The 12,736-nt window shown below is 47.4% G+C and overlaps 2 protein-coding genes across 3 annotated transcripts in view; one reads left to right on the plus strand and one right to left on the minus strand.

The window, feature by feature from the left end:
* The window catches only part of LOC105151168 (uncharacterized), a 212,709-nt gene that overhangs the window by 174,728 nt on the left and 25,245 nt on the right, over positions 1 to 12,736 (plus strand). The window lies entirely within an intron of this gene.
* On the minus strand, positions 5,559 to 10,719 carry LOC147906509 (uncharacterized). Its single transcript, XM_087416483.1, has 3 exons — positions 10,531 to 10,719; positions 5,788 to 5,994; positions 5,559 to 5,672 (listed from the first exon to the last, which is right to left on the minus strand). Exons 1-3 carry the CDS (start codon positions 10,717 to 10,719, stop codon positions 5,559 to 5,561), a joined length of 510 nt encoding a protein of 169 aa, XP_087272609.1.

Genomic DNA, 12,736 nt, shown 5'->3' on the forward strand with positions numbered 1-12,736 from the left:
GCCATTTCCCGCAGGAGGCGAGGCAGGATCCGCTCGAGGACCCGCTTGATCATCCGATGACGAACTTCCGTAGAAATAGGTTAAAACAGAAACCGAACTGACAAGATATAGGTTATAAAAACGAATTTTATCGTGAAAACAAAACACGTCTTGCTTCTTATCAGAAAAATTCTATCATAGTCGATTATAATCATTGTGTAATATAATTTGGTTACTTGAATTACTTTTACAGAGAACGATAGTCAGAAATAAACATACTTTTGCAAATTTAAATCATAAATTGACTAATAAATATAATTCACTGCAAATTTAAGTAATGACAATAATCGGTGAATCTTATATTTATTTTGGAATAATAATTCATTAATATATATATATATAACAGTTAAATAAACTGATGTTAATAACACAGGTCAACATTTGATCTAAAAGGATACTCTGGAAGAGGACTGGTCACAGTAGGTTTTTTGGATCTCTGATTACGATGAGAGGATTGGTTAAGCTTCATCACATCAGGTTCAAGGTCATTTCAAGGTCAAGTAGAGAGAAAACCTTCGAAAAAATCCAAAAAAATTCATGGGTATGTTTTTGAGGTCCCCGAATCCGAATCCGTAGTTCGTTTGAACCCACGACCCCTCCTAGAGGTCATTCAAGGTCGGTTTTAAGTCAATTCAGTTCCAGTCAGTCAATGGCAGAAACTATAATCCGACCAGTTCAGGCAAGACATAAACTCCCATTAAACCCCGGCTAGTTAAAGCAAGGAATTGTTACCCGGCCAGTTATAGCAAGACGTAAATTCCGGCTAGTTAAAGCGAAGAGTTGGAATCCGGCCAATAAAGGCAAGGCTCACTCTTATTGTGAACGCTAACGTTTTTGGTGGAATGATCTTCGAATTCCTTTTCTTTTATGACTTTTTTTTGAGTCTCTCTTTAGACTCCAGCAGTAGTCTGTCATATTTATTCCCCAAACACCTTGATATCTCTTTTCGAATTCATTCAAGTCCTGGTGCATTCTTTCTCCTTGTTCTTCACTAAAAGCTCCCAGATTTTCTGGGAACCAATCGAGAAAATGCAGTTTCAGACTCATTAAGCATCCCATTTCTGCTAAATTTTTAACAAGTTTTGCGACGATGTTTTTGTAATCAGGATCTTTATAGTTTCCAAGAAACTTCGTTGTCACCTCCCTAAAACTTTGCCAAGCTGCTTTCTCTTTGTCATTCATCTTCCTCTCGAATTCATCATTTTTCAAGAGATCTCTTATCTGTGGTCCAGTAAAGATGCCTTCCTTTACTTTTTGCTTCCGAAAGTTTAGGTAGTACTTGAAAAATATGCATGAAAGCGGGACTTTCATTTCGGCTCATAGCCTTGACAAGCTGTTTGATAATATCTAATTTTATGTGCAAAGGTGGAAGAAGGACCTTATTAGTTGATATCAAACTTGGACCTATGATATTTTTTTCGCCAGGAATTAATTCCTGCCTCAAAGGCCAGTCTTTTTTCACATAATGCAGATCTCTAGCTGTTCCATTCACAAATGAACCACGGAAAAGAAGTATTTCCAGATTGTTGCCCTAGTACAATTGTAAATATCTTTAAATCTCCACACAGATATCACTCATTTTCTTCGTACTTCAATTTTTGTAACAATTCTAAATTATGGTATTCTTCATTTAAGACAACTGAATGAGCAACTGGCAGAGGGGCATAAATACATTATGTAGCAAGATTGCTTTCAAACTTCTTTTTGACGAATCTATAAAAAGTCGCCAATCGCTTGGTGTATATTCTATATCGTATTCTTTCACTAACTCTTCAATATTATGGCAATAAACTAAATTTTTCATTTTTGAAAAATATTTTCGGAAAGTTCGTTCTCTCGAACGATACAAAGAAATTTTTGTTCCTGTAGAAAGACTTTTTTTTCTTTTAGTCTGGATGCTAAAAGTTCTGAGCTCTCTTTCGAGAGTCCTAAATCTCTGTAAAGATCACTCACTTCATCTTGGTCCCATTTCTCAGCATCTGCCGTATTTTCCTCAAAATCTAACTCTTCTGTGCTAAAATTTTGATCACAAATTCTCATCACATTCCAATGATCCATCTAACAAATCTTCATCATTTAAATCTTCCAGTTCCTCTTCATTTATGTCCTTGCTATCATTAGTATTCGTGTGAATAGGAACTGGAAAATTCACAGATCTGACTTGTGGATATGAAATTAAATTTTTATTCTTTCGGTTGTAACCTTTCACGTTTGTTAAACAGAAGAAACAGTCGGTAACATGATTTGTTGGGGATCTCCATATCATTGGTTTAGAAAATACCTGCTTGTTAATTTCATTAAGAACACTACGGCATCTCGAACATATAGTTTTGGGAATATATGAGTTGTCCAATGAACTTGTATCAATACTATAAAGTTGTTTATATTTTATTTTCAAAGCATCTGAAAATACAAATTTTTTCTTTTGTGGAATAAACTCCCCATAAACAATACAAAAATTGTTCACGTCAATAGTACATGACAAATGTCTTGTAGCATTCGATTCTACAGAGGCCAAGTTTTCCACCACTGTAGAGCTACGGTCGCTTGATGACGACGCCTGCGGGTCCGCTTCCCCACCCTGACCAGCCGCCGATTCTGGGTATCCGAAACCCTGTCTCGTAAATTTTCTACGTTTAGTTGCCATGACGGCATAATCGCCGTAACCCAGGGACTTCGCCGGATAGTGAGACAACTCCGTTGCACACCGTCACCACGGGGAGGTGCCCTGGTTGCAACCAAACCTAAATTCTGGAATCGAAAGCTAAACTCAAAAAAGATATGTATGAATACATTTTGTTTGTACTTTATATTCAAATTACCTTAGAATGACCTTGTATGACCTCTAGGATAGGTCGCGGGTTTAAACAATTTATGGATTCGGATTCGGGGACCTCAAAAACATACCCATGCATTTTTTCATATTTTTCAGACGGTTATTTCTTTACTTGACCTACAAATTTCCTACGAATGACCTTGAATGACCTCTAGGAGGGGTCGTGGGTTCAAACGAACTACGGATTCGGATTCGGGGACCTCAAAAACATACCCATGAATTTTTTTGGATTTTTTCGAAGGTTTTCTCTCCACTTGACCTTGAAATGACCTTGAATCTGATGTGATGAAGCTTAACCAACCCGCTCATCGTAATCAGCGACCCAAAAAACCTACTGGGACCAGTCCGCTTCCAGAGTATCCTTTTAGATCAAATGTTGACCTGTGTAATTCATTAATTATAATTTAATAAACTGGCATTAATAGCATTATATAAATTTTTATATAGAAGATTTCAAAGAGGATGCATTTCATAAATAGGATTATTACTAAAAAAAAAACATTAAATATGATGCAACTTGACAAGTTTTATAAGATGTAAGTTAGTTCTCATATTTAATGAATATTTTTCACTAATAAAACCTTTGGTTTATATATAGGCATAAAGATAACATCAGTATATTAAACTGATTACACTGTTCAACAAATTGAACTTTTTTATGGACCACGAATCCGATTAGTTAATTCTTATAGATTTTATAACGCTGAAAACCAATCCACGAATAAAATTGCTCTATCATGTTAATAAAATTAGACTCAAAGATGCAAAAAATGGCATTCTTGAATAATTTTGAGTTAAAATAGCTCAAAGACGTGATAGATCATTTTCATTTACAGATTTATTTACAACAATAAAAAATCTGTAAAAATCATTTGTATTAATTATTTTATGAAAAATATACAATTATATGCAGATGAATTAAAAGAAAGAAAGCAGCAGCTTATAATTGCACAAAACGACTTCTAGGATTACCATTTTTGGCATTTTTGAGTCGAATTTTCTCAAAAACAGACATAATAAAACAATTTAATTTATGGATTTATTTTTAGTTTAAAAAAATTAGTTAGAATTGTTAGTTTGATTTCTTATCTAAAATTCATGTTGAAGAATATTATTAATTTAATAACAAAATATTTTAATATTATTAATATGAATATTCCAAAATAAATATCACATGGTATAAGAGTAGGGGAGACATTAAATAATCAGTACCGACATTTGTTGTTAAACAGCTTAAAAAGTTTGTAAAAAATTTCTGATACGTTTCACTATGGACAGTTATACTAATGAAGATTTGACAAATATGTTGCTTATTTATAGAGGACCATAAAAATCAAAGTAGTCTTCTATGCCAAATATTTTCTAAATACGACACCTTGGGTACGGATATATATATTTTTAAAGTTTATTTATTAAACTTTGTTAACATGGAATATTACACACTCCAATACATTCACGGCACTAATAAAGCAGCAACTATTGTAGTAAGAAAAGCTATTATTGCTTATCCATATAAAAGTAGACATTCTCTATAAGTGGATCATACAAAAGTTTAGAATTATTAAGAAAAATGTTGGATGGCATCCATTTGAAAAACATATAACAAAGATTACTCTTCAAGATTTACCTCATCGAAAAGTGTTTTATGATTGGCTTTTAGAGTAAATAAGAATAATAAGATGCATTAGTTATTAGTGGCTGCAATTTCCACAATTGAAAATAGGCCTTGATTTTTTTTTAATAATGTAAAACTTAAAAGAGAAATCAAATATTAAGCTTTTTTGGGCTTTGGAAATCGTTCAAAAATTAAAATATGACTGATATTGCTTCCTCGTGAGACAATGTCCACAAATTTCGAATTTAACTATTCTGTCTATTCTGTCTATTTGTCACTTTGATTTCAAAAACATACAAAATTGTAGTAACAAATCAGGTTGATATTGCTAATGATGATTTTTTTAAAAGAGAATTCTCTGGATAGATAAATACACTTATTGTAGTAATAGACACGCAATAAACTCTACTATGCGGAGAAAAATCCTTGTTACATATAAGAAATGTACCTTGAGAGGCAATTCCATGTTAATATCTGGATAGGAATTTTGGATAATTATGTTATCAAGCCATTTTTCTTTCCGGAAGATATTAATATTACAGCAAAAACTTATTCCATATTCCTGGTAGAAACACTACCATATTTATTAGAAGATGTTCCATTAGCTGTAATTTCAGATATAATATTTCAACAAGATAGCCATCTTGTTCATTCATCTCTTTTAACTCGAACTATCTTCAATCGAAAATTTCCTAAGATAGATAGGTATTCATATCACTCTGCAAGAATAGCCCCACGTTCACCTGACATAACGCGGATTTCTTTGTGCGGGATTACATAACACGATCAAATTATGATTTACTATCACGCAACAGATTTGATACAAAAATACAAACAGCAAGTGAAAGAAATAACACCTATAACGTTATCGAAGGTGCGAGAAAACTTAATGCCAAGAATTGCCTTATGTGCACTTATACGATAGATGTCTTTATACCTATATTTATACCTATAGGTTAAACACCCATTGTTTAGTTCGCGAACTAAGCGCACGGTATAAACGTAGCATAAACAATTATTTGAAAAAAAAATCAGTGCTATTCTAGTCGTGGTAAAAAATGATAACCATCAATTACTAATGTATCTTATTCTTACTTGCTCTGAAAGCCAATCACAAAAAGCTTCTCTACGAGGCAAATCTTGGGGAAATAATTTTTGTGTTGTATGTCTTTTAAAAAAAATGGATGCCAGCTAAGATTTTTTTTTATTCTGTGAACTTTGATCCAGTTGGAGATTATATCCAATACTTCTCGTACTTGTATGCGGATTAGCAATAACAACTTCTCTTACTGCATTAATTGTTGCTTCTGCTCGTTGGGGTACGTATTGAAACATGTAATGTTCTATATTGAACAAGTCTAATGAATAGACTGTGGAAAAATCTGTGCCCTGAGTGTCGCTTGTTAGGAAAATGTTCTGCATAAAGAATTGCGGCTTGTCTTTGATTTTTCTGGCACTCTCCGTAAATAAGCAACACATTTGCCAATTCTTCGTTCGTATAACGCTCCCGTTAAATAGATATAACAAACTTCTCGCAAACTTTCCAAGCTGTTTAACAACTGCTATTGTCGCAGATTATCAAATATTTTTTCACACATATAAGCTGTGTTCCCAATACTTAAAATGTATAGTGCACGTGACGTAAACATATACATTTCAATACTGTCAGTATACATTTTCAAACACAGCCTTAAAAGAGCACATAGACTTCATGCGTATCCATATATCATATATTATGGTGTCAATCTATGATATATGCAACGTAGCAATAACACGGTATGGAATAATTCAGTATGATGAATTATTTCTTTAGCATATCATTACTGTGTCTCTTTTAAATAGAGAAAATGCATGATTTTTCCTAAGTTTTTCAGAACAATCAATAGTAAGCACATAGCTGCATACATTTATATTTATTTTACTATGAAGAAGAAGAAAAAAGAATAGATATTGTTGATATTAAAATATGATATTATAAGGTACGACTTTGCTTATACCGTTTTTTTCCGAAATTCGAGGCTTTATTGTAACCCCCTCGCGGGCTGCCACCTTGTCGTGGTGAGGGGGCTCCCCCGCGTGTCGCTTGCGGCACGCGGGGGTCTAAGGCAGCCTGTACGGACTCCCTCCTCACGGGGGGAGTCTGTACACCGGGTCCGGCACCCCAAGGGGGGCCCTCTCCTTGCGGGAGGAACCCCTGGGGGTCTCGTCCTTCTCAGGACGGTCCCCAATGTGCCGGTAGGGGTTGGCGGCCCCGACTTCAATCGCCCGGTGGCACGGCACCGACAGGGGGAGGATTGCTCCCTTCCCGTGCGTGATGTGGGGTTTCGACCCCCACTGCGCGTGGACCCGTGCGGGGCCCTCCCCTCCTCCCTGTGAGGTGGGGTGGTTCCCTTGGGGTTTGCGTGCAAAAAGGGTACGACGCGGGTGCTCCCGCAGGCGAGACGGCCCGTATGCTGGGTGCTCCTGGCTGCGGGCTGGCTCATGCCATTGAGGGGGGAGGGGGGATCCCTGAGAGCTTCGGCTCATTGCACCAGGGTCCCCTTTTTTCCTGCCTCGGGATGTGCGGACCTAGTCCGCGTGGGAGGGCGGGGCCGCTCGGACTTCGGTCCGTCGCGGAATCACCCGTCTCTCCTAGTGGGGGGGTAGCGCGACCGCTCGGAATTATTCCGAGTATCCGAGTAAAGGGAGATACGCTTCTCCATAGTTATCGTGCGCGCCGGTGGGAACAGGGGTCCGTCTCACCCTATACAAAACGGAGACGGTGACACGGGCAGGGGGAGGTGGTTCGTCACCGGCCCTACCGTGGGCTGCAGTTGACACACACCGGCCAGCAGGGGTCTGCATTCCCCCTAGCTTGAAAACTCGGATGCAGGGACACGGGTAGGGGCAGGTGGATCGGCGAGGCACGGGTTCATCTCAGAGGACCCGGGCCGGTGCCACACACCGCCGACAGGGGTCTTACTCCCCCTGCATAAATAACGGAGGCGTAGTGGAGGAGACTGGGGCGCGAGGCTTCGTAGGGTCTGACAAGGGGTGGCTAGAGGGACGGCGCGTAGGGAGCGGGGCCGGAGTCGCCTTAGTACCTACGGTTCTCGTGGCGTACGAGGGACGTGCAGGCCCGACGCAGAGGAAGTACCTCGCCTCTGCCTAATAAAAACCGGAGGTAGTCGGGTAGGTGGAGACGGATAGTCGCGGCTCTGCTCGGTGGTTACGAGCGCGCGTATGTGTTCGCGACACGCTCAGCCGAGTATCCGGTGACACACGTCGGCCAGCAGGGGTCTGCATTCCCCCCAGCTTAAAAACTCGGATGCAGGGACACGGGTAGGGGAGGTGGATCGTCGCGGCTCTTCACTCGGAATCCGACGACACACACCGGCCAGCAGGGGTCTGCATTCCCCCCAGCTTAAAACTCGGATGCAGGGACACGGGTAGGGGAGGTGGATCGTTGCGGCTCTTCCTTCGGGAATCCGACGACACACACCGGCCAGCAGGGGTCTGCGTTCCCCCTAGCTCGAAAACACGGACGTAGGGACACGGGTAGAGATGGCGGATAGGCGCTGCACCGGTGCTGATGCCACTCGCCATCGAGCAGAGGCTTGCCTTCCTCTGGATAATCCACGAATGGCAGGGACACGGGAAGGGGGCCGGGGGTAGCAAGGGACCGGTCCCCGAAGTACCCACGGCCGAACAGGGGTCCGCCTTTCCCCTGTATAAAACGCGAAGCGCGGGCGCGACTCGGAGGTAATCCGGCAGCATGGCAGGAACACCTCCGAACCAATGGGGTGGGGAAGGATGGAGCGCTCTGCTCCTGATTTCTCTTGTCCCGGGGGGATATGGGCGCGGTACTGCAGTGTCATCGGATACAGCAGGCGTTCTGGCGCGCCTCAGCCGGAGGGGGGATGCGTTGAGAAGTGATCGGTTGTCTTAACGCGCTCCGTTGGGAGGGCGTGCAACGGTAAGGGATGGAAGGGGATGTTTGAAACCGCGGGGGTAAATTTAAAGAGTTCCGATTGTTTCCGCTTCCGTGTACGCGAATGGGTGGGGACGTCGGCGTGGGTAGGTACTGTCGCGTCGCGATCGGTGAGGCGGAGGATGAAGGGAACGGAATTGATTCCTGATCCTCACCATCCTACCAACAGGGGCTTGCCTTCCTCCTCGTATAAAAACCCGGAGGCATAGCAACGGGCAGGTCAAATGGGGGCGCATGGAAGCTGGGGAGATGCACCGAAATAACGGCTGCTCTCTGGGGCCCCGTGTGCCCTCGACAGGGAATGCACGTCACCCTCGTATAAAAACACGGACGTGTGGGACGGGCAGGTCGCATAGTCCAGGGATACGCCCTCTCCCTGCGGGATACGTCTTGATCGGAGGATGGTTCCGGGTAGGCCTACGGGCCAGGGGTGCGCCTTCCCCCTGCAAAATAATCGGAGGACGGGTAGGACAGGGGTCCCCTTTCCCCCTGACTCGACCAAAATCCGGACAAGGGCTCGGTTCGGCGGAGGCACGCGAGTGGGGGGTCGGGGGAAAAAGGGTTGGGATATCGCACCAATAGGGTCAGGGCCCGCCCTCACCCTGTAAAACACGGAGGATGGTTCCGGGTAGGCCATATGGCCAGGGGTGCCCTCTCCCCCTGCAAATCCTCGGACGAAGGCTCGGGCGCGATGTTTTCGTTAGGGCCGAACAGTGGGATCGGACAGGCAGCTAAGGTATTAGCACCTTAGATGCAAAACAGGGGTCTCCCTCCCCCTGTCATCAACTCGGAGGTGAGCCGCGCCGAGCGATCGTATTACCGGAATATACGACCGCTCGGATCTTGAGGCACCTCGCGGCCTATCGTTAGGTCCCAGCATGGGGACGTTCGGGTAGGCGGGCGAGGGGTGGGCACTCACCGAAGAGCGTCCCTACCTGAGCAAATGGAGATACGCTTCTCCTTAGCTACCGTGCGTGCCGGTGGTAGGTAAAAGGGGTCCGTCTCCCCCTATATGTAACGGAGACGGGGACACGGGTAGGTGGAGGTGGTTAGTCACCGGCCCTACCGTGGGCTGCTGTTGACACACATCGGCCAGCAGGGGTCTGCATTCCCCCCAGCTTGAAAACTCGGATGCAGGGACACGGGTAGGGGCAGGTGGATCGGCGAGGCACGGGTTCATCTCAGAGGACCCGGGCCGGCCACACACCGCCAACAGGGGTCTTACTCCCCCTGTATAAATAACGGAGGCGTAGTGAAGGAAACTGGAGCGCGAGGGTCCGGCCGGGGATGACTAGAGGGTGGGATGGCGCGTAGGGAGCGGGGCCGGAGTCGCCTTAGTACCTACGGTTCTCGTGGCGTACGAGGGACTTGCAGGCCCGACGCAGAGGAGGTACCTCGCCTCTGCTTAATATAAAACCGGAGGTAGCCGGGTAGGTGGAGACGGATAGTCGCGGCCCTGCTCGGTGGTGATGAGCGTGCGTAGGTGTTCGCTATACGCTCAGCCGAGTATCCGGTGACACTCGTCGGCCAGCAGGGGTCTGCATTCCCCCCAGCTTAAAAACTCGGATGCAGGAACACGGGTAGGGGAGGTGGATCGTCGCGGCTCTTCTTTCGGGAATCCGACGACACACACCGGCCAGCAGGGGTCTGCATTCCCCCCAGCTTAAAACACGGATGCAGGAACACGGTTAGGGGAGGTGGATCGTCGCGGCTCTTCCTTCGGGAATCCGACGACACACGGCCAGCAGGGGTCTGCGTTCCCCCTAGTTCGAAAACACGGACGCAGGGACACGGGTAGAGATGGCGGATAGGCGCTATACCGGTGCTGATGCCACTCGCCATCGAACAGAGGCTTGCCTTCCTCTGGATAATCTACGAATGGCAGGGACACGGGAAGGAGGCTGGGGGTAGCAAGGGACCGGTCCCCGAAGTACCCACGGCCGAACAGGGGTCCGCCTTTCCCCTGTATAAAACACGAAGTGCGGGCGCGACTCGGAGGTGATCCGGCAGTATAGCGGGAACACTTCCGAACTCATGGCATGGCCTGACCGGCGGGGGGGGGGTGAATACTGTTCGCATGGTGTCCCGCTCCCGGTTGCCCGCCCGGGAGCAATGGGGCTCGCTCCCTCCTTTCGCCTGGAGTGGAGAGATCCGGCTGGAGGCGGTGGTTTTAACCACCTTGCCGCCGCCGGTACCTGCGAGCGGAGGTAGCCTTCTCTGCCAACACAGGCGTCTGCCGTAGTGGGGGTTCTGCCTCATCCTACTATGTATATATGTGCCTTACTGCGCATGTGTGTATATATATATATATATATATATATATGTACATATGCGTATGTGCGCAATATATATATAAAACAATCGGAGGTGGCGCGCGTACCACAGTCCCCCTAGACCAGTGAACCTGAGGGGCTGTGTAGAAATTATAACGGGATGTAATCCCCTCTAGGCGAAGATCGGAGGGGCTGGGAAGGATGGAGCACTCTGCTCTTGATTTCTTTGTCCCTCTCGCGGGCTGCCACCTTGTCGTGGTGAGAGGGCTCCCCCACGGGTCGCTTGCGACACGTAGGGGTCTAAGAGCAGCCTGTACGGACTCCCTCCTCATGGGGGGAGTCTGTACACCGGGTCCGGCACCTCAAGGGGGTCTCCTCTCCTCGTGGGAGGGACTCCTGGGAGTCTCGTCCTTCGGGACAGGTCCCCAGTGTGCCGGTAGGGGTTGGCGGCCCTGACTTCAATCGCCCGGTGGCACGGCACCGTCAGGGGGAGGATTGCTCCCTTCCCGTGCGTGATGTGGGGTTTCGACCCCCACTGCACGTAGACCCCCGTGGGGCCCTCCCCTCCTCCCTGTGAGGTGGGGTGGTTCCTTTGGGGTTTGCGTGCAAAAGGGTCGACGCGGCCTGCTCCCGCAGGCGAGACGGCCCGTATGCTGGGTGCTCCTGGCTGCAGGCTGGCTCATGCCACTGAGGGGGATGGGGTCTCCGAGAGCCTCGACTCATTGCACCGGGGACTTCTCCCGCCTCGAGAGGTGCGGACTCTGTCCGTAGGGGAGGACGGGGCCGCGCGGACTTCGGTCTGTCGCGGAACCACCCGTCTCTCTTGGTGGGGGGTCGCACGGCCGCTCGGACGTATTCCGAGGTCGGGGCCGGGGGGGGGCGTCGAGTATTGTGCCCCGTGTCTCCGCGACGGCGTCCCTTCCGAAGCGGGACACCGGGCAGCGCAAACAACGCTGGTCGCCACGGCGGCTAGGGTCCGGAAGGGGCGCCGCTTCCGTGACCTGAACCGTCCGTGGGGCCGCCCCGGGTGGCGCCACCCGCAGCGGTGCCCTCGACATCGGAGACGAGGGACCCCTGAAACTCGTGAGTGGGCTCGCACCACATCCGCTCACGGGGAGTAAGGGGCCGGAGGCCAGTGTCTCCGATAACATTACGGGGACCCGAGCCATATGCTAGCCCCCCGGGGAACTCGGGGCCCCCTCTCCTGATTCTTCGGGGGAGGGGTGAGGGTACACCCTGGCTGGCGGAGCCGCTGCGGGCCGTGGGCATCAATCTAATGGACAATATAAATTCTCAACATAATGTGGAGGGAGAACGCTCGCTTCAGAGTGTAGAGGCGGACGCTCGCTCAACTATGAGCGACAGTTCGCGCAAACAACGTCCCGGCCCTGCGAGCAGCAAGGCCGGGGCGCGCGCCGAGGCGGTCGCCTACGAGGGAGCGCTGTCGAGGGCCGGTTCTACGGTCTCGCTGAGCTCCCTTGGAGGAGAGAGGCGAAAACGGCCGGCCGAATGTGTTGTCTCCTCCTCGGATTCCGAGGGGGAGTCAACAAAAAGGTCCAGGGGGAGGCCAGCTCTAAATCCCGAACATGTCGGGAAATATACTGCCGAGGCAATGGCAAGGAAGGCCGAAAAGGCTAAAGCCCGGAAGCTAAGAAAGGACCACCGGACGATTTTAGATCTGGAAGTTGAGCCGTCCTCCACATCGGCCAGGAAGGCCAAAGAGAAGGCTGTCGAACTCGTCCTCGAGTTCGACGAACAACCGATTTGCGCAGTCGCCGCGGTCGCAACACGCGAACTGGCGACCATTGCCAAGTCGGTTGAGCGATCAAAGAACATCAGGGGCGACATAGTGAGGGATATGCGGAGCATACACCAAGCTGTCCGCAGCCCTCACGTCAGTCTTTACGAGGGCGGGTGATAGCAGCCTGGCCGCGAACGTAGACCAGAGGGAGGAATGCTCTAGATCCGCCTGGGCGAAGGAGAGACGCCGGCTGAATGAAGAG

Source organism: Acromyrmex echinatior, unplaced genomic scaffold (genome assembly GCF_024713525.1).
Source record: "Acromyrmex echinatior isolate Ae372 unplaced genomic scaffold, ASM2471352v2 Scaffold23, whole genome shotgun sequence".
In the NCBI taxonomy this organism is placed as follows: domain Eukaryota; kingdom Metazoa; phylum Arthropoda; class Insecta; order Hymenoptera; family Formicidae; genus Acromyrmex; species Acromyrmex echinatior.